The 22,305-nt window shown below is 44.2% G+C and overlaps 1 protein-coding gene across 3 annotated transcripts in view; it reads right to left on the bottom strand.

The window, feature by feature from the left end:
• The window catches only part of LOC124612921, a 271,212-nt gene that overhangs the window by 245,622 nt on the left and 3,285 nt on the right, over nucleotides 1–22,305 (bottom strand). For all 3 annotated transcript variants that reach the window (XM_047141411.1, XM_047141413.1, XM_047141412.1), the window contains exon 2: nucleotides 946–1,009. In XM_047141411.1, coding sequence (XP_046997367.1) covers nucleotides 946–1,009 — 64 coding nt within the window. The remainder of the gene's footprint in view (nucleotides 1–945; nucleotides 1,010–22,305) is intronic.

Genomic DNA, 22,305 nt, shown 5'->3' with positions numbered 1-22,305 from the left:
ATCTAGATAAAAAAGGGTACTGTTGTGTACACTAAATTGACTTGGCCCACTATTTTCAAAACCAAATGCTGTAAAAACATCTAAAACAAAATCAGAACAATATTAGGCAAATCTGCTACTAAGAATGTTTCTGAACTTAGCTGTAAGTGACAATTCTCTGAGGAGAGGAACTGTCTTCTGGTAGTAAGATATGTCTTGCCCTTCACTGAGCCCTTTACAGTAAAGGTGAACGACTCACCTATACCTGTTTCCATTGATCATGGCAGTTCTGGTGTCTAGCTGGAACTCCAGTGTCTGGCCAAAAATGGTACAGGCCGACAGCAGCTTCTGCGATGATGGTGGCATGGCCTGATCAGCTACCATGACTGCGTGGAGCAATGCAGTGACATCGGGCCATGTTGGTAGAGGATGCCTGAGAACAGCTTCTTGACACACAATTGCCAAGTGCCCAAGTTTGCAACACATCAAATAGGGTGTGGCATACGTGTGCAACAGACTCTCGAATGACAGCTGTTGCAGTCTGTGCATGACTGGAGCGTCATCGGCCTGCATGATTAAAATTTCAAAATCGCAGAGTGTGGGCGTTTTTGATCCACTCATTTAGAATTAAAAAATGGTTTACTCAACACAGAGGGAGGATCGTCATTAATTCTATCATGAGACACCGGTGAAGTGGACTTTTTCTACCATTTCTGCCTGAATCAAAATGGTCTGAACAGACATTATATCCTCTATACATTCTATTACATTCTATTTGTGGTTGGTCAGAATATAATCCATCATGGATTTAGAATATCTTGAACTTCACCTTAAATTTCCTATTTCTTTATGCAGGGTTTATATTCAATTCACTTAGGGAGACCAAATTAATCAAATGGTTCGCCTTCGTTTAAAAATCCTTGCCACTGTTTCCCCAAATAAAATTATTTAAAAACAAATACTTACTGATGTCCTCCGTTTCTCTTTACCACTTTCCCGATTGCAACTTGAAGGTGATGTATCAGAAGCACTGTAAAAAATAGAAAAGAGCTTTTATTTTATACATTCCACTGATAATGTTATGATGTAGAATGTGTCCAGTGTATTTCATGCATTTTAGTACTAAATGGCTGTTCAGTCAGTGATATGACGTAAACCAACCTTCTTTCTAGTAGTGTATTAGTAAATGTCATTCTCATTGATGGATACTTTTTCATAGTAAACCTAACTACAGAAAATGTTTACTTCAAAGCTGTTATTACGTGATTTCAATACATTCCTATACAACATGAAGAGCACATACAAACTGGCATATAACACTTTAGTGACAAAGAGTCTTTGTTATCACAAAAGAGAATTTACAAAGCTCACACTCTTGGTTAAGCACACTGATTTAGCATCTCTTCACCTGTCAAAATGATAACAAATAAACACAGAACACATATACTGGCAATAGAAAAGGTATGTCCAAAAGTTACAGGAATTTTATAATTCAAGTGATGTATTAATTTGATTTGTGGCAATTGTCATTGGTTGGTTGGTTTGGGGTATAAAGGGACCAAACAACAGGGTCATCAGTCCCTTTTTCCTTATGCAAGCAAGGCTCAAGGTACAAAAACACTTAAAGTATGTTTGAGAAAGTAAAAGGGGGAAATGGAACGGGGAAATCACACCTAAAAAGAAAACGAATGGAATGAACAAGGAAAAGTAGAAGAAGATATTAAAACCATAGAACACATGGTCTGGGTTGGATGATCAAATTATAAAAAGAGGATGAGCCAGCCACTCCGCAACACATTAAAATTTCTACCCCCAAAACAACAGGGCGAGATGAACACATGCAGGGAAAAGACAACTACCAAGACAAACAAATGCAAAGAAAGTGCAACAGAGTTAAAATGGAGGGAGGGTGGCGGCCTCTGAGAGAAGGCAAAATGCCCAACATTAGATGGTATAGTAAAAACCTTCCTCAAGAATAAAATGTAGAACTAAATTTGCTGTTGAGGCATTGTCGCCCAACTCCGAAGGTAGGATGCTGGGACGTTTAAAAGTACGCTGCAGAGGGGCTAGAAGTGGGCAGTCCGGCAAGATGTGGAAGACAGTCATACGTGAGCCACAGTGACATCGGGGTGGGTCCTCGCGACGGAGGAGGTAGCCATGTGTTAGCCACGTATGGCCGATGCGAAGCCGGCAGAGAACCACAGTCTCTGCGAGCGGCCCACATGGAGGACTTCCACACATACGTAGTCTTCTTAATAGCATGCAGTTTATTGTGCATACCAAGATTATGCCATTCCATCTCCCAGAGCTGAAAAACCTTGCAGCGTAGTTACGGGGATGCCAATCACCATAAGCAGTTTCCGTGTAGAGTGTTTGGCCAACCTGTCAGCAAGTTCATACCCAGGGACTCCAACCTGGCCTGGGGTCCACACAAACACCATGGAACAAATGGACAGTTCCAAGGTATAGATGGACACCTGGATCGTCCCTACTAAGGATAACGGGGGTAGCATTGGTCGATAGCTTGTAGGCTGCTCAGGGAGTCAGTACAGAGAAGAAATGACTCGTCACGGCATGAGTGGATGCGCTCAAGAGCAAAAGAAATGGTCGCCAGCTCTGCAGTGAAAACACTGCAGCCGTCTGGCAAGGAGTGCTGTTCAGTACGTCCTCCATGAACATACGTGAAGCCAACGTGCCCATCAGCCATCGAGCCGTTGGTGTAAACCACTTCATGGTCCCGGTACATGACAAAAATTGAGAGGAAGTGACAGTGGACAGCTGCGGGTTTAACTGAGTCCTTATGACCATGTGAAAGGTTCAAGTTATGCTTCGGCCTAGGTGTGCATCATGGAAGTGCACGTGAATGGACTCGAGTATAGGTGGTAAAGGCAAGGACTCCATTTCAGACAGAAGAGATAGGACCAGAACCACAATCGTAAGCCCTGACCTGGGATGCCGATGCGGGAGACGAACTGCAGTAGGTGGGAAAAAGGAGACGATAATTCGGATGCTCAGGAGAACTATGAATGTCTGCAACGTAACTAGCAAGCAGTTGTACATGCGTAACCTTCAATGGAGGGACTCCGGCCTCCACCAGGACGCTGGTCATTGGACTCGTTAAAAGCTCCCATTGCCAGTCGAACACCACAGTGGTGCACTGGGTCAAGTAAACGCAACACTGAGGCCGCTGCTAAACCATAAACCAGACTCCCATAGACAAGGCGGGATCAAACAAGGGCTCTGTCTGTAGAGCTGCATCAGCATAGAGCAATCTGCACCCTAGTTGGTATTGCTCAGGCTGCGGAGGGCACTGAGGTGCTGCCAGCACTTCCGCTTCAGCTGACGAAGATGAGGAAGCCAGGTCAATTGGGTGTCGAAAACGAGTCCTAAGAATCGATATGTCTCCATTACAGTGAGTGGATCGTCATTAAGGTAAAGTTCTGGTTCTGGATGAAAGGTACAATGCCGACAGAAGTGCATGACACATGCCTTCCTGGCTGAAAACTGGTAGCTGTGGGCTAGAGCCCATGACTGCGCCTTGTGGATGGCTCCCTGTAGGCGCCGCTCCGCAGCACCAGTACTGGAGGAGCAGTACGAAATGCAAAACTCGTCTGCATACAAAGAAGGTGAGACGGACAGCCCTACAGCTGCTGCTAGACCGTTAATGGCCAGTGAAAGTAGAGACACACTCAATACAGAGCCCATTTTCCTGGATATGGGGGGAACTATGGGAGGCACCTACTTGGAAACGGAGAGTACAGAGAAATAGGAAATTTTAGATAAAAATCAAGAGCGGGCCCTGGAGACCCCACTCATATAATGTGGCAAGGATACAATGTTGCCAGATCATCTCGTAAGCTTTTCTTAAATAAAATAAAAAAAAAAAGACAGCAACCATGTGTTGGCTGGAAAAGGCTGTTTGGATGGCAGACTTGAGGGAAACTAGATTATCAATGGTAGAGCGACCCTGGCGGAAACTGTCCTGGCATGGAGCCAGTAGGCCATGAGACTCCAGGACCCAACACAACCGCCGACTCACCATACATTCTAACAGCTTACAAAGAACATTGGTGAGGCTGATGGGCCCGATAGGTTTCAGCACTGGAATGGTGGTGCTCTGCCGCCACTGTGATGGAAAGACGTCATCGCACCAGATCCAGCTGATGATGAGGAGATGTCGCTTGTAGTCAGATGAGAGATGTTTGATCTTCTGACTGTGGATCCGATCTGGTCCCGGAGCTGTGTCGGGGCAATGTGACATTCAGTGAACAAGAGGGCTTTCCTTTCCAGCCGCTGTTTGAGGATGCGAAATGCTGGGGGATAATTCTCAGATGTGGAGGCTCAAGCATGTATTCTGGGGGCCTGGAAGGCCTACTGTTCATGGGACAGAGTGTGGTAAGACTGGTACTTGAGATATGGTAATATAGCTGCAGAATATTTGGACGTCAACCGAACGGAGTGTAATCGTTCAAATTTACGTTCAGCCTCTTGGTAAGTCAACTGGCCCAGAGACTTGTACTCCATGACTTTTCGCTCCTTTTGGAGTACAGTGCAATCTGGTGAGCAGAGGGAGTGCTGCTCTCCACAGCTGATACAAGTGGGAGGAGGCAAACATGGAGTATCTGGATGTAGTGGATGTCCGCAGTCTCGACATGTGGCACTGGAAGTGCAGCGGGAAGACATGTGCCCGAACTTCCAGCACTTAAAGCACTGCATAAGAGAAGAGACATATGGTTTAACGTCACAGCAGTAAACCATCACCTTGACCTTTTCAGGCAATGAATCACTCTCAGGGCCAAGGTGAAGGCACTGGTAGCAACCTGCTATCTTTGGATCCCTTATAAATGCGCCTGATGAAATGAACACACCACCGTTTTAGACTGGCATGGAGCTCATCGTTAGACTGCAAGAGGAGGTCGCGATGGACCACGTTGAGGCTTTTATGGGGAGTGACGGAAACAGGAATATCACCCAGCCGGTCACAAGTGAGTACTGCCCAGTACTGGTATGGGGATGCTGTCTGAATCAAGACTGCACTGCTTCTCATCTTGGACAGCGTTGTCACTTCCCCAAACTCATCCTCAAGATGTTCAAAGAAAAATTGAGGCTTCATAGGTAGAAAGGAGACCCCGCCCATTCTGCAACAGACTAAATATCGAGGCGAATATGGCTGTCTTCTTTCTGTAGCTCTATGTTCCTCCTGTGGTGTAGTGAGGGAGAGAAATGATTTAGGGTCATATGTGTCGGCATTGTACTTGATCTTGCCCTTCTTAAGAGACTGCTGGCACTGTACAGTCACCAGCAAGAGATGACTCAGTCCACTTCATTGCAGGTCATCCGCCCCGATGCCACCCACTCTGATCAGGGGCTCTCCCCACAGGCACCACCCAGCCACAGGAAAGGCCACCTGGCATGATGGCCGTTGCCGCGAGTCCTGATGCCCCAGGAAGACAGGACTCTACTCCTTGACATACATGGGGAGTTTACAGCTCAGGCATCAGCAGTGCGATTCCTACCAACAAATGGGTACATGATGGCCCTGCCACAACAGACTGGCTACCGTGCTGGATACTGGGCGTAGAGAACTCCAATATTGCCATGGGGGTGAAAGAGGACAGGAGACAGAAGAATATGACATACCCCAGAAAGTGTCCTCACCCAAATAGTTGAATTGCAGGTGGAGGTGCAAAGCCATGACAAGAGGTTCAGGAGATTGAATCTAAGGGCTCTATGGATAAGTCATGCACCACGTAAGGCATCCTTCCCCATATGACCCGCACTTCTGTTGAATTTGGGGGCAGGTCAAACCATAAAATGGGACTTGAACTTATAGGGCTGGAAAGGGTACGAATCCTTTTAGTCGCCTCTTACAACAGGCAGGGATATGTCACGCCTATTCTAACCCTCAGACCCGCAGGGGGATTGTTGTTGGTGAGCATATCTGAGAAGTATATGTATATCTGTCATATCAACAAAATGAAAAGGAAAGATTCCTTTTCACACCTAGAGGAGGTGTTGAGTCATAGAATGAAGAAGGCTGCTAAACATTTAAGTTATTGGACAGAAAAAGTCATTCTTCTGCTGACTGCGCCGTCAGGCCCCAGTGACGGGAGACAGCTACTCTCTCTCTCTCTCTCTCTCTCTCTCTCTCTCTGCGCGCGCGGGTGTGTGTGTGTGTGTGTGTGTGTGTGTGTGTGTGTGTGTGTGTGTGCGTGTGTGTGTGTGTGTGAGAGAGAGAGAGAGAGAGAGAGAGAGAGAGAGAGAGAGAGAGAGAGAGAGAGAGAATGATTAAATTTTTTGTAGCAGGTGATGGAACACGGTGTTAACAATATGAATTTTTGAAACTATGTCTCAATTGTCTCAGGGGAAGGATTCTGTATCATCGGAGAAGACCACAAAATGTTGGTTGGTTTAAAAGAGGGGGGAAGGGACCAAACAGCTAGGTCATCAGTCCCTTGTTCCAAATAAAACAAGCCACAAAGGTGAGAATAAAACAAGCAAGACTTACAACACAAAACAGAGAGAAAGGAAAAAAACTACAAGAACAATGGAAAGGCAACAAACACTTAAAGGGATAAAAACCAGAGAAAAAAATTGAGAGAAAGGCAAGAAACAGGTAGAAGAGAATAAAATGACGAAACAGATTACCATGGGTGGCTGACCATGAGAATAAAAAGGAGAAGCCAGCTACTCTGTAACATATTAAACCTCCACCCTAAAAGCACTAGGGTGGAGGACACAGAGGGACAAAGGAGATGCACTAAAATTTAGATAAAATGATAAAACCCATCTTCACAAACAAAATGTGAAACTAAATCAGCCGATGAGGCGTTGTCATATGAAATTAGCGGCAACAAGTCCAGTAACTGAAGATTTTGTCGCAGGGCAGGAAAAAGCGGGATAGTGCATCAGAATATGGGCCACTGTCAACCGGGCACCGCATCGACACTAAGGCCGGTCTTCACGGTGCCGGAGGTAGCTGTGGGTCGCCCAAGTGTGGCCAATGTGGAGCTGGCAGAGAACCAGAGTCCCTTCGAGAGGCCCGCATGGAGGACTGCCACACATTCGTAGTCTCCTTAATGGCACGCAGTTTGTTGTGCGTACTGAGACTATGCCATTCCGTCTCCCAAAGCCGAAATCCTGCTGACGTAAAAACAAACGCAGGTCAGTTATTGGAATGCCGATCTACATAAGCAGTTTCCAGTAGCCTGTTTGGCCAGCCTGGGATTCTGACGTGTCCTGGGGTCCACACAAACACCACTGAACGACCGGACCATTCCAGAGCATAGATGGACTCCTGTATGGCCGCTACCAAAGGATGACGAGGGTAGCTCTGGTCAATAGCTTGTAGGCTGCTCAAGGAGTCAGTACACAGAAGAAACGACTCCCCAGGGCATGAAGGGATGTGCTCAAGAGCACGAGATATAGCCACCAGTTCTGCAGTGAAAACACTGCAGCCATCGAGCAAGGAATGCTGTTCAGTATGTCCTCCATGGACATACACTAAGCCAACGTGACCATCAGCCATCAAGCACGGTGTAAATCACTTCATGGCCTTGGTACATGTCAAGAATCGAGAGGAAGTGACAGTGGAGAGCTGCGGGGTGAACTGAGTCCTTTGGGCCATGTGGAAGGTCCAGGCGAAGCCGCAGCCTAGGTGTACACCATGGAGGTGTATGCGATTGGACCTCAGGTAAATGTGGTAAAGGCAAGTACTCCAGTTCAGACAGAAGAAATCAGACGCGAACTGCAATTGGAAGCTCTGATCTGGGCCACCGAAGCGGACATGAACTGCCGTGGGTGGGAAAAGGAGAAGGTAATTCGGATGCGCAGGAGAACTACGAACATGTGCAACGTAACTGGCGTGCAGTTGTGCACACCTGAAATGCAATGGAGCAACTCCAGCCTCTGCAAGGACGCTGGTCACCAGACTCGTCCTAATAATTCACGTCGCTAGTCTAACACCACAGTGGTGCACTGGATCGAGTAAATGCAACTCTGAGGGCACCGCCAAACCATAAACCAGACTCCCAGAGTCAAGGTGGGATTGAAAAAGGGCTCTGTATAGCTGCAGCAGCATAGAGCGATCTGAACCTCAGTTGGTGTTGCTCAGGCAGCGGAAGGCATTGAGGTGCTACCAGCAATTCCGCTTAAGCTGATGAAGGTGAGGAAGCCAAGTCAATCGGGCATCGAAAACCAGTCCTAAAAATCAATACGTCTCCACTACAGTGAGTGGATCGTCCTTAAGGTAAAGTTCTGGTTGCAGATGAACAGTACGACGCCAACAAAAGTGCATAACATATGACTTTGCGGCTGAAAACTGAAAGCCGTGGGGTAGAGCCCATGACTGTGCCTTGTAGATGGCTCCCTGTAGGTGCTGCTCAGCAACACCAGTATTTGTGGAGCAGTACAAAATGCAGAAGTCACCTACATACAAAGAGGGTGAGACTGATGGCCCTACAGCTGCTGCTAGACCGTTAATGGCCACTAAAAATTAAGATACACTCATTACAGAGCCCTATGGGAACCCATGCTCCTGGATATGGGGGGGTGGGGGGGGGTGGGGTGGGAGGAGGACTATGGAAGGCACCAATGACACGAAGTGACAGGAAATTGTGTATAAAAATCAGGAGCGGACCTCAGAGACCGCACTCGTATAATGTGGCAAGGATATTCGCACTCGTATAATATGGCAAGTATACGAGTATACGATGTTGCCAGGAGGTGTCATATGCTTTTCATAAATCAAGAAAGATGGCAACAAGGTGTTGGCGTCTGGAGAAGGCTGGAGGGATGGCAGACTCGAGGGACCCAAGATTATCAGTGGCAGAGAGATCCAGATGGAAGCCACCCTGGCACGGAGCCAGTAGTCAACTTGACTCTAGGACCCAACCCAACCGACGACACACCGCATGTTCCAGCAGCTTACAAAGAACATTGGTGAGGCTGATAGCTATCACCATCAAGCGGATTTTTGCCGGATCTGAGCACCGGTATGATGGTACTCTCTTGCCAGTGCGATGGAAAGATGCCATCGGACCAGATACGGTTGGAGATCACGAGGAGATATCGCTTGTAGTCGGACAAGAGATGTTTAATCATCTGACTGTGGATCCAATCTGGCCCAGGAGCTGTGTTGGGGCAATGTGCAAGGGCACTAATGAGCTCCCATTCAGAAAATGTGGTGTTATAGAATTTGCTGTGGCGTTCAGTGAACGGGAGGACTTTCCCTTCCAGCTGCTGTTTGAGAGTGGGAAAGGCTGGGGGAGTAAATGTGGCGTTATAGGATTCGCTGTAGCATGTAGTGAACGAGAGGACTTTCCCTTCCAGCTGCTGTTGAAGTGGGATAGGCTGTGGGGGTGAGAGAGGGGGGGAGGGGGGGGTAATTCTCCAACACGGAGGCGCGAGCATAGTGCTCAGCAAAGTGCTTGGCAATCGCGTTTCTGTCAGTAGATAACACGACATTTATGTTAACACCAGGAACACCTGTTGGGGTCTGGTACCCAAAAACATGTTTGATCTTTGCCCAGACTTGGGAAGATGACGTATGGCACCAATGGTTGACAGGTACCTCTACCAACACTCCTGTTTCCGCATTTTGATAAGCTGGCAAACGCGGGCACGGAGCCGTTTAAACGCTATGAGGTGCTCCAGAGAAGGTTGCCGCTTATGCCGCTGTAGAGCTCGCCGACGTTCCTTCATTGCCTTAGCGATTTCTGGTGACCACCAAGGGACTGTCTTTCGCTCCGGGCACCCTAAAGAATGAGGGATTGTGTTTTCCACTGCAGAAACAATCGTTCTAGTTACCTGCTCAACCACCTCGTCGATGTTACCATGTGGGAGATGGTTGGTTGGTTGTGTCGGGGAAGGAGACCAGACAGCGAGGTCATCGGTCTTATCGGGTTAGGGAAGGACGGGGAAGGAAGTCGGCCGTGCCCTTTAAAAGGAACCATCCCGGCATTTGCCTGGAGCGATTTAGGGAAATCACGGAAAACCTAAATCAGGATGGCCGGACGCGGGATTGAACCGTCGTCCTCCCGAATGCGAGTCCAGTGTCTAACCACTGTGCCACCTCGCTCGGTATGTGGGAGAGACTCAACGGGTACAGCAGAGGTGAAAGTTTCCCAGTTCGCCTTGTTTAAAGACCATCTGGGCAGGCATACGTGGGCCTGATATTGGGGCAGTGACAGGAAGATGAGGAAGTGGTCACTACCACACATGTCGTCATGTGATCTCCAGTGGATAGATGGGAGAAGGCCAGGACTGCAAACCGAGAGATCAATGGCTGAATATGCCCCATGTGCCACACTGAAATGTGTGCTGGCCCGTATTTAAGAGGCAGAGGTCGAGCTGTGACAGTAAATTTTCGACCTGTCTGCCTCGGTCAGTATGAACTGTGCCACCCCACAAGGGGTTATGAGCATTAATATCTCCCAAAATTAGGAAAGGTTTAGGGAGTAGATCAATCAGTGCAGCCAATGCGTTAAGGGGTACTGCACCACCTGGAGGAAGATATACGTTGCAGACAGTTATTTCCTGAGTTGTCCATATCCTGACAGCCACAGCTTCAAGAGAGGCTTGAAGGAGCATAGGTACACTGCAAACTGAGTTCAGGACATAGACGCAAACTCCACCTGATACTCTATTATAGTTGCTACAGTTCCTGTAATATCCCTAATAGCCACGAAGGGCAGGGGTCTGCATTGCCAGGAACCAGGTTTCCTGGAGGGCAATGCAGATAGCAGGTGTTAAGCTTAACAGTTGCCGTAGCTCAGCCAGGTGGTGGAAAAAACCGCCACAATTCCACTGGAGGATGACGTTATTGTGAGGCTGGGAAAGCATGAAGTGCGCAAGGAGGCTGGTTATGCCTCAGGGTCTCCTGCTGCCTCCGACTGAGTATTTGTAGCCTTTTCTAAGGTGGATGAGGCATCAGTGAGATCCTGGTCTGCAGCGGATGCTAAGATCTCCACTGCATCCTCAGATGCAGATTGATAGGGAATGCTGGTGTTGGGGCCACAGAGTGTCCTCTTCTCTTTAGGGGCTTCCTGGGAAGATTTCTCCAAAGCAGCTTCAGGAACGGAGGAAAACCATGAAGTCCTTCATCCAGCAGCTTTTGGCTCCTTGAGCCACGGGCGAGTGTCCGCCGTGGCATTAGTGGAGACCTTGGAAGAGAGGGCCGCAAGGGAACCCTTCCACACGAGAGGAGCCGCAGGAGGCTGTTGCTTCTCGGGCAAGGGGGGGGATCGATGTCCCCTCCATTTGGGGGGATCTTGCTCCCGAAGTAGATGCTTTGGGAGCAACAGAGGAAGACTTGCCCCCTACGACCAGGGGGGCAGTTGCATTCTGGTGGCCCGGAGGGCCCACTGTGCATGGCACTCAGTGAGGAACCACTGGAACTTGGGACAGCAACGGTGATGTAGCTGCAGCATATGCCGACGTCAACCGAATGAGGTGTTATCTTTCGAATGTGTAAGTCAACCAGACCAGGGTATTGTACTCCATAATTTTCCACTCCTTTTGGAGTACTGGGCAGTCTGGTGAGCAGGGGGAGTGGTGCCCTCCACAGTTGATGCAAGTGGGAGGTAGCACACATGGAGTATCTGGGTGCAGTGGATGTCCGCAGTATCGACATGTGGCACTGGAAGTGCAGCAGGAAGACATGTGCCCAAACTTCCAGCACCAAAGCAGTGCATAAGGGGAGGGACTTATGGTTTAACATCACAGTGGTAAACCATCACCTTGACCTTTTCAGGCAATGAATCACTCTCAAAGGCCAAAATGAAGACAACCCTGTTGTTTTGGGTCCCCCGTAAACGCACCAGATGAGATGAACAGATCGCCATTCTAAATTGGCGCAGAGCTTGTTGTCAGACTGCAAGAGGAGGTCACGATGGAAAATAATCCCCTGGACCATGTTGAGGCTTTTATGGGGAGTGACGGAAAAAGGAATATCACCCAGATTTGTCACAGGCGAGTAACGCTTGGGACTGGGCTGGGGATGCTGTCTGAATCAAGACTGTGTTGTTTCACATCTTGGACAGCACTGTCACTTTTCCAAACATATCCTCAAGGTGTTCAACAAAAAATTGAGGCTTCATTGGTAGAAAAGAGTCCCCATCAGTTCTGCTACAGACTAAAAACCGAGGCAGATTTAGCTCTTTCTTTTCTGTAGCTCTATGTTCCTCCCATGGGGTAGCAAGGGAGGGAAACGATTTAGGGCTATACCTGTCAGCATTGTACTCTGTGTTGCCCTTCTTGGAGACTGCTGGTACCATACGATCACCAGCAAGAGACAAATTAGTCTGCTTCATTGCGGGTCATCCACCCTGATGCCACCCACTCCGATCAGGGGCTCTGCCCATGGTCGACACCCAGCCACAGCAAAGGCCAACTGGCATGACGGCCATTGCCAGGAGTCCTGATGTCCCAGGAAGGCAGGCATCTACTCCATGGCATACGTGGAGAGTTTACAGCTCAGGAATCAGCAATGCAATCCTTGTGTTGTCAGGGGGCTACCACCAAATGGGTGCATGACGGCCCCACCACAACGGACTGGCTACCGTGCTGGATATTGGTTGCAGAGATATCCAATATTGTCATGGGGGCAAAAGAGGACAGGAGACAATGGAAGAAGATGACATACCCCGGAAAGTGTCCTTCCCCAAATAATTGAATTGCAGATGGAGATGCAAAGCCTTGACAAGAGATTCAAGAGATCGAATCTAAGGGCACCCATGCACCGTGTAAGGCGTCCTTCCCCATATGGCTCACACTCCTGTAGAATTTTGAAAGTGGTAGGTCAAACCATAGAATGGGACCTGAACTCATAGGGCCTAAAAGTGTGAAACTCCTTTTAGTCGCCTCTTACGACAGGCAGGAATACCTCAGACCTATTCTAACCCCGGGAGCTGTAGGGGGGACCAAAAAAAATCTTGAAAAGTGTGGTCAAATGCAATTTGTTATGTTTTGCTCACAGTGCTTTTCAATTTTTACGGCACAGTGTCTCCTGAGTCCTTCCCATATGGTTAAACGATATTATAAGTCCAATGCCACTTCCATGAAGCATTTTTAAAACACTTGCCCAAATCTGTGGCAAAACAATTCATGGTATCTGCACCATGATAATGCAAACAAGAAATGTTAAATGACCATGGGAAGAAGACAATATATGCAGAAAAAGGAGAAGGAAGTTTGGAGGGATTATGTGGAAGAATTTTATGGCGCATAGGTGGATAAAAACACACACACACACACACACACACACACACACACAGAAAGCGAGTGTGTGTCCAAGTTCAGTGATGAGGTGGGCACAAAAATACTCATATAGTGTGTGTGTGTGTGTGTGTGTGTGTGTGTGTGAGAGAGAGAGAGAGAGAGAGAGAGAGAGAGAGAGAGAGAGAGATTAGAAATTAAATAATGTATTAAGAACATTCTACGTGTCAATAAAAAAGTTTTTGTTCCAAGAGTAATACAGAGGTGGCATATTTTATTTGTGACAGCAAATTAAAACTAAATTCTGACTGAAAAGGCCTTGGAAGGCCCAACAGTACTGACAAACCACTGTGTCATCCTCAGACAAGAGGCCTCATTTGATGCGAATATGTAGGGGCATGTGGTCAACACACCGCTCTCCGGGCCGTTGTCAGTTTTCAAGTCCGGAGCTGCCACTTCTTAGTAAAATAGAGTCTTAACTGGCCTCATGAGAGCTGAGTGCACCCCACTTGGCAACAGTGTTTGTCAGACCTGAACAATCACCCATCGACATGCTAGGCAAGCCTAACAGCACTTAACTTCAGTGATCTGATGGGAACTGGTGTTACCACTGTGGCAAGGCCATTGGCACTTGTGATAATACAAGTTCAGAAATATTTTAGCTAGTAGAGCTGTAATCAGAAACAACCATTATCATTTCTTTTACATTTTTGTACAAGAGAATAACTAAATTAAATTCATGAAAAAAACTTTTTGGTTGGTTGGTTGGTTGATTTGGGGCAGAGCCCAAACAGCAAGGTCATCGGTCCCATCGGATTGGGGAAGGAAATCGGCCACGTCTTTTTCAAAGAAACTATAACAGCATTTGCCTGAAGTGATCTAAGGAAATCACAGAAAACCTAAATCATGCCAGTCATCCCCCCGAATGAGAGTTAAGTGTGCTAACCACTGTGCCACCTACCTCAGTAATAACATGTTTCTTACACAACTCTACTCTTGGGAAAAGGAAGGAAGATTAGATTTTAACATCCCATTGATAGCACGTTCAATAGAGGCGGAACACAAGCTCAGATGACGAAATGATTGGGCAGGAGATAGGCTATGCCTTTTTCAAAGTAACTACCCTTGCATTTTCCTGGAGTGGTTTAGGGTAATAATGGAAAACCTAAATCTCAATGGCAGGCATATGTCTGAACCACTGTCCTCCCAAATGCAAATCTAGTGTGTTAACCACAGACCTACCTCGCTCAGTCCCAATCTTGGTATCAGATGTTGCAAAGTTTACTGTGAAATTCCCTCAGCTGTTGAGGAAGAAATGTCAACATCATCAAAAGGTCATTCTGTTTCGCAACTGATTAATGTGGCTGGTCTTTCGGATCAAGTATGTCATGGCATACCTCTGCCATGGTCTTTCCTTGTTTGAATAAACTGACATTTTCCCATTCTTCTGCTTCAGAGTAAGAATTTTTAATAGCTATTTGAGATTGATGACTATGAGACATTTTGATCATACGGCACTGATGACAAAGTTTTCTTTAAAATCAAATAAGTCAGTTGTGTGAATTGGAACGGCATTTGCAGCTCCTAAGGGAAGCACCACTTGGCACAAATACCATGTATCTTATAGTAACCAATGTCTGAATCATATCTTTAGAACTGAAAATGTGTGTTTTTTGACAAAATGGCACTAAGAATATTTACCATTTCCACTCTTCAAATAGTGAGGGCAGAATTCTTTGGATAACATGAGACAATGAATTTAAATTATGAAATGAGAAAATATAAAGCTGGAACAAAGATGTATAAAGCTAAGCTGGAATGGCTGGAGAGAATGTGCAAGGCTGTGAAAGCATCTATAAGTAAGGGAAAGATATACGCTGTCTTTATCATCGCAGCCAACAGCAGAACCACAACCACCATAAGACACATTAAGAGAGTCATCGTCACCAGCTGCAGCAGCATCAACATCCCCAGAATCATTATCATAAGGAACACAAGTAACAAGGGAAGAAGCAACAGCAACATCAGAAGAAGCAACACCAACTATGGAAAATGCAGCATCACCAATGGCAGAAGCACTATGAACCACTTGTCCCCTTAACAAGGGAAGAATTTCACCACTATGCCAGCTGAAGTGTTTTTTCTCTAAAAACTGGTATGAAGAAAACTCTGAGATACAAAATCTAAGAGAAGTTATGCTTACACAGATAAACAAAAGTTACTTAATGCATTGGAATATAAATGGCTTGAAGGCAGATAGTAACAAAATTGATGAACTGCAGACAATCCTTACTGAAAATATCAAAGTTGTGTGCTTAAATAAACAATGGTTAGCTAGTGATTTTTTTAGAAAATTGAAATAGACTGGAACACTTTAATGTGGCAAGTAGTTTTTGCAGAAGAGAGTGATCCCATGCAGGCTAGTGCACACTTCTCGATACCTACTTTACACATAAAAATAAGACACATTTTGTTCACTTAAATGAGAAGTGCTCTTCTGAAAGCTACAGAGTTGAATTGAAAGAAAAGAACACATTAGTTATATCAATTTACAGAATCCCAGGTAGTATAATATCTAAAAGTTTCTTGTAAAACTCCTGTGTCTTCTCAATAAAATTAACAAAGAAAGGAAGAAGGATATTATCATAGAACCCGATTTTAACATAAATCTGATAAGTCATGACAATAGCTCAAACCAGTTTATTGACTTAGTTCAGAGCTCAGTTTTTAAAGTAAATTTTTGTAAATTTACTAAAGGAAATGCTCATTCAGCTACATGCATAGAAGAATTCCCAACAAATTACCTTTTTGGAATGGAAACAAGTTTTGGTTAGACCTAGGAATTTCTGAACCAGTGTGGCTATCAAACTTGGAAAAAAAAAAAGTTCCCTGCAAATTCCAGGTGAGAGGAGGAAGATGGTCTCAAGAATATTCTGATAAACTAAAGGAAATTAATTGTTAGTAGGGGTGGGGTGGGGAGCACGAGATGGGGGCGAGGCAACATATGGTTATAATGGATGACTTTTCTTGCCTCTAAGGTGAGCTCTATGTCAGCCTTAAGCAGAAGTTTCACTCCAGCTTTTAAACATTGACGATCATGGAACAATATCCAAATAATTAACACACTTTTAAGTATTAAGTATTTTAAAAGTCAATTTCAACGCTAGGTTATAAACAAATGGTTCCCTAGGATATTATGAAATTCCTCAATTTTTCCTGGTATAATTTAATTCCTTGAGAATTACAGTTCAAGTACAATCACCACCCTGCTGAACATTGTGGACTGTTTATTCAGCTCCCAGCAATAAATAAACCAAATGTTAACAAAGGACTTAAGGAAAGAAACTTCTTTTTAAATACAATTGGGAACTGTTCCATGACAAGACAGGTGCACACAGACAACAGTATGTCAAGCACTGAGAAATCTGATAAACTTCTAAGAAGTTCTCTAGAGGTATTCAATGAATCATTCCTACTTATCATCTGGCATTGAAAAGCCAAAAGTAAACTAAACTAAATTACTCTAGTTTTAAAAATATCTCGTGTAAAAAGTGGTTGGCTGGCAGATGGAACCAAACAGTGAGGTTATCAGTCATATGATCTAAGGGGGCGGAAACCAGGGGAAGAATTACACAAACAGCACAGTCCAGTTACGGGAAAGAGAGAAACAGGCAGACCGAGAGGTTAAAGGAACGTCCAGGCAGCAGGAAGAATAAAGAACAGAGGGGGGGATGGGGAGGAGGGGGAAGGGAGGGATGGCGAGGGCAGGGGCGCCCCAGAACCGATACTTGCACTGGGGCATCAGAACCTCCTCCGAACCTTCCCTATACCCACACCATATGATTGTCGACACAATGGGGACAACAGCCGGGGACCAAACAACTGGAGCGAAAAGGAGGGGGGATGAGAACCTGGCCAATGTATAGACTAGGCCAAGACCTCTACAACCAATGCCACTGCTAACTGATGAACTCCAGATCCAGAGTGAAATTACGACACTTAAACCTGGGAGAGCATATTACTTTCGCGAAAAAAACCAAAGACAAATGTAACCACGTGAGGGTCGACCACTGGGGCAAGAAGGGTGGGAATGTGTATTTAGAATGACAGATATGTCTGCTTGTGTCTGTATATGAGGTGCGGACTGATGCTGGAAAAAACATTTATTTACAATTATTTACAATTTCATGTTATCTCCTTCAATGTACTCTCCTCCTCGGTCTCTACACCGCTCCATACGAATTTTCCACTGTTCATAGCAATGCTGCAGATCATTTTCGGTAAGTCCATACATTACTTCCGTCGCTTTTTCTTTTACTGCTTCAACAGTCTCAAATCTAGTTCCTTTCAAAGCTGACTTGACTTTAGGGAAAAGAAAAAAGTCACAGGGGGCCGAACCAGGTGAGTAGGGTGGATGATCTAAGATGGGAATGTTGTGTTTTGCCAAAAACGTCTTCACTGACAACGCACTGTGAGCTGGGGCATTGTCTTGGTGAAGGATCCATGACTTTTTTCTCCACAAATCGTTCCGTTTTCTCCGTACTCGCTCACGTAGGGTAGCCAGGACGCTAATGTAATAATGCTGATTCACTGTTTGTCCCTCTGGTACCCAATCAATGTGCACAATCCCTTTGATGTCAAAAAAAAAACAATCATCATTGCCTTGAATTTCGATTTTGACATTCGTGCTTTTTTTTTGTCGTGGAAAACCAGGAGTTTTCCAATGCATCGATTTTGTAAGAAGGTGGGATCACTTTCAATGTTTTCCAGGATGTCAGAACAAATCATTCTTCGGCGTTCCTTCTGTTCAATTGTGAGACACTTTGGAACCATTTCTGAACACACTTTGTTCATGTTGAAACTTTCATGAAGAATCTGCCTAACACTTTCCTTGTCAACTCCTGTTAACTCAGACGCTGCTCTGATTGTTAAACGGCGATCTTGTCGAACAAGTTTACCGATTTTTTCAATGTTTGCATCAGTTTTTGCTGACAATGGTCTGCCAGTGCGAGTGTCATCACTGGTGTCTTCGCGGCCATCTTTAAATCGTTTAAACCACTCAAACACTTGTGTTCGCGATAAACAATCATCGCCATACACTTGTTGTAACATTACAAACGTTTCACTTGCAGATTTTCCTAGTTTGAAACAAAATTTGATGTTAACACGCTGTTCTTTCTGTACACTCAACATTTTCCGACGCACAGACAAAACGTTAACTACTTAAAACAGACGCCACGGGCAGACTGAGTGCAGGAGGCAGATGAAACTCAAGCAGTAGGCGGAGCGAGAGTCACGTGACAGGCCACGCGACTTTCAGCCTTATTGCATTCGTTTTATTGTTTCACCAGTACTAGTCCGGTTTTTTTCTAGCCACACCTCGTATGTGCGGATGGATATGTGTGTGTGCGAATGTATACCTGTCCCCCAAAGGTAAGTCTTTCCGCTCCCGGGATTGGAATGACTCCTTACGCTCTCCTTTAAAACCCACATCCTTTCGTCTTTCCCTCTCCTTCCCTCTTTCCTGATGAAGCAACCGTGGGTTGCAAAAGCTTGAGATTTGTGTGTGTGTTTGTGTTTGTTGTTGTCTCTATCAACGTACCTACGCTTTCGTTTGGTAAGTTACAGAATCTTTGTTTTTAGATATATTTTTCCCACGTGGAATGTTTCCCTCAAAAAACAGTAAAAGCCGAACTTGGGGAAGATTAGTTTGAGTATGGGGGAAATGAATTAACATGCAATACTGACTCCATGCCTCATCCTAAAAGACGGGCTGAAAGGAAAACCTATACTCATAGCATTTGTCAATTTAGAGAAAGCAGTGATGATTAGAAAACACTCTTAAAAAAAGTGATGGTGGCAGGGATAAAATACAGACCATGAAAGGCTATGCACAGCTTGTACAGAAACTAGACTGCAGTTATACGAATCAAAAGTTCATAGAAAAGAGAAGCAGTGGTAGATATGGGAGTGAGACAGGTTTGTAGTTTATCCCCAATGTTATTCAATCTGGAACGGAATCAAAGAAAAATTTGGAGAAGAGATTAAGTTTTGGGAGGAGAAATAAAAATTTTGAGAATTGATGGTCCCTTTGTAATTGTTTCAGAGCCAGCTAAGGACCTGGAAGAGCAGCTGAATGGAACAGATAGTGACTTGAAAAGATGTTACAAGATGAACAACAACAAAAGCAAAATAATGATAATGGTATATAGTGGAAGATGAACAACAACAAAATTGAAACAACAACAATGTATAATGGTAAGTAGGCTAATCAAAACAGGTGATGGTGGGTGAATTATACTGAGACACGACACACTAAAAGTAGTAAATGTGATTTTTGCTATTTAGAACAAAATAACTAATGATGGCCGAAGTAGAGAGGATATAAACTGCAGACTGTCTACAGGAAGAAAAGCATTCCCGAAAAAGATGAATTTGTTAACACTGAATACAAATTCAAGTTGTTAGGAAGTATTTTTTTAATGTATTTGCCTCGAGTGTGTTGAACAGAAGTGGAACATGGATGATAAACAGGTACGACAAGAAGAGAAGAGATGCATTTAAAATGTGGCACTACAGAAGAATGCCGAAGATGAGACAAGCAGGTAGTGTAACTTCAACCAAACTGAGGAAAACAAACGTGATGACATAATTCGACTAAAAGAACGGATCGAATGACAGAACACATCCTGAACAGTTTAGTAATAGAGTGAACTGGGGGTGATAAGAACTGTAGAGGGGAGTAAGCAGATTCAAAGGGATGTAGGTGCAGTAGTTAGCAGAGATGAAGAGACTTACACGTGATAGACTATCGTGTAGAACTGAATCAAACCAGCCTTCAGACTAAAAACAACAACATATCAGATGAAGTTAAGTAAAACAGAATAATTCAACACTTGTGGTGAATAAATGATAAAGTGGCAGAAAAGAATTGTGTAAGTCATCAAAAAGTAAGGTTTTTTTGATAGAAAAATTTTAAATGTGTCGATTCTTCCATTATAGTACTAAGAACCTTTGAACCAATAACACTATCTTTATATTTACATGATTATTCATATTTATCATATAAGAGTGGTTTGTCATCAGAGTTCTGTTTATATAGAACATCCCTTGCTGTCACGTGAGTACTCATTAGTATGCAGCCTATTCATAAGGTTAATTCAGTTACCAGCAAAGCTTACCCACTGGAATACTTAGATTTTAAGGATTTTATGATGGATTCTACATCTTCCAAAGAAGTAGCATCCATCAAAAATCCTTAAAATCTAAGTATTCCAGTGGATTTGATAACATATAAACAAAGTTAATCAAAGAGTGCTCATGCGAGTTAAGTTCTATCTTAAGTTATTTGTGTAATCAATCTCATATCAGTGGGTCATTCCATGTCAATTCAACCAAATTGAGAAAATGTTCCTGCTTCAGATTTGGCTGAAATTTAGCACACCAATGCTACCAAGTGTGGAACACTCATGAACAAAGGTTTAAGTTCCCCTGCCAATTAGTTTCAGAATTATGGCTTGTGAAAGAAGGTGGCGTAACCCGGAAATTGCGAACCGTATCTGGCAATCTATCTTCAGATCCAATTTCAGGTCTTAATAACTTTGGAACTATTCCACACAGTCCACTGAAATTTTTACAACCCAGTAACATCCACTTAGAGAACACTCACTAAGAATCAAAACACCAACACATTTCTGAGGGAAAATAAAAAATTGCAAAATGTGATTAAAAAACTGTAATAAGTTAAAAGGTACATATTGTAGGTGCCTTCTATGCCAAATATTATTCACTCAAAAAGGGAGTGTGTGTGTGGGTTTTTTTTTTTTGTGGTAAGTTTAATGTGGCCTAAACACACAAAGAACTCATCTTGCCCATATCAGTCACACAAACAGAGTTACATGCACACAAAAATAAAAAAAAAAAAGATTGAAAAATTACCTGAAAAATGTGGATTTTTATAAGTGTGGTAGCACAAAGGGGGCAAATGATATCCGAGCCAAATTTCAAACACTGCATAAGTAGACCATAACATAATATGTGGCAAAATTTCAACTTGTTATTGCAAGGCACTTGTGTACAATAAAAGTTGACAGAGATGTATTTGGTTACCTTTCTTTTAACATGATTTAGCAAGTAATTGTTGGGAACCATTAGGCAACAGAAAGTTAAACAATGGTAGTTTTCAGGGACAGAGTGAGTCATTGTTAGGCAGGAACAATAAAGGAAATAAGCAACAATTACAGGTTACTCATGTTTTAAAGATTCTAGTTCAGACTGGTCAGTACTGTTGTGGAAAGTCAAGGCAGTAGAGTGTACTAGTGGTGCTTTTGTTCAAATAAGTTGCAGTATTGGTAGAGCACAAGCATCTGAATGTAATAAAAGAACATATGGAACAAAATGTGGCATTCGCTTTGTATTGTATGATCTGGATGAATCGAGCCAAGACTTGTCACTATGGAGATCCGGGATACACCCTGTGGGCACAAGAAGTACAGTTCCAGGAAACTTTAGTGTTTGTTATCATCATATGAAAGTGTTTCTGGAAAAATATTCTTTCCTACAAAGAAGTTGTTTTGATCCATTTCAGATTCATGAGAAGACAGTGAAGTGTAGCCTCAGAGAAACTGATACAAAATCAGTATTGAAAGTGAATGGGACTTATCATGAAATCAGGACAAAAGTTATGTTCCAAGTGTGTTACACTACTAAAAAATGAAGAATATTCTGATAATTTACATGACAGTTACCAGGAGTATCAGCCGCCTCCAACCACAGCGGATGAGCAATTAAATACTTCAGTGACTGCTCTTGGTTTGTCTCCCATGAAGACACACAAAGTTGGGAAAAAGAGGCAGGCCCAGTTATGGTAGAAGAAAAACACAAGAAGCTCAAATGGAATTAAAACACAAAATAGCTGACACATGATGGTGGAAGAGGAAGAACTATCTGCTCCAAAGGAACAGAAATCATGCCAGAAATGCTCTGACTTGGACAAAACTGTGCATGATTTGAAAGAAAAATGTGCCATATCCACACGCCAGAAAAAAAAGTAGCTATTCTTACCTTTGCACCTTCCAGCTGGTCTACTGACTACACTGCAAAGGAATTCAA

The sequence above is a fragment of the Schistocerca americana genome, chromosome 4 (genome assembly GCF_021461395.2).
Source record: "Schistocerca americana isolate TAMUIC-IGC-003095 chromosome 4, iqSchAmer2.1, whole genome shotgun sequence".
NCBI classification, from domain to species: Eukaryota; Metazoa; Arthropoda; class Insecta; order Orthoptera; family Acrididae; genus Schistocerca; species Schistocerca americana.
Note: the sequence above shows the minus strand (reverse complement) of the source record. Positions and strands in the feature narration are given on the sequence as shown.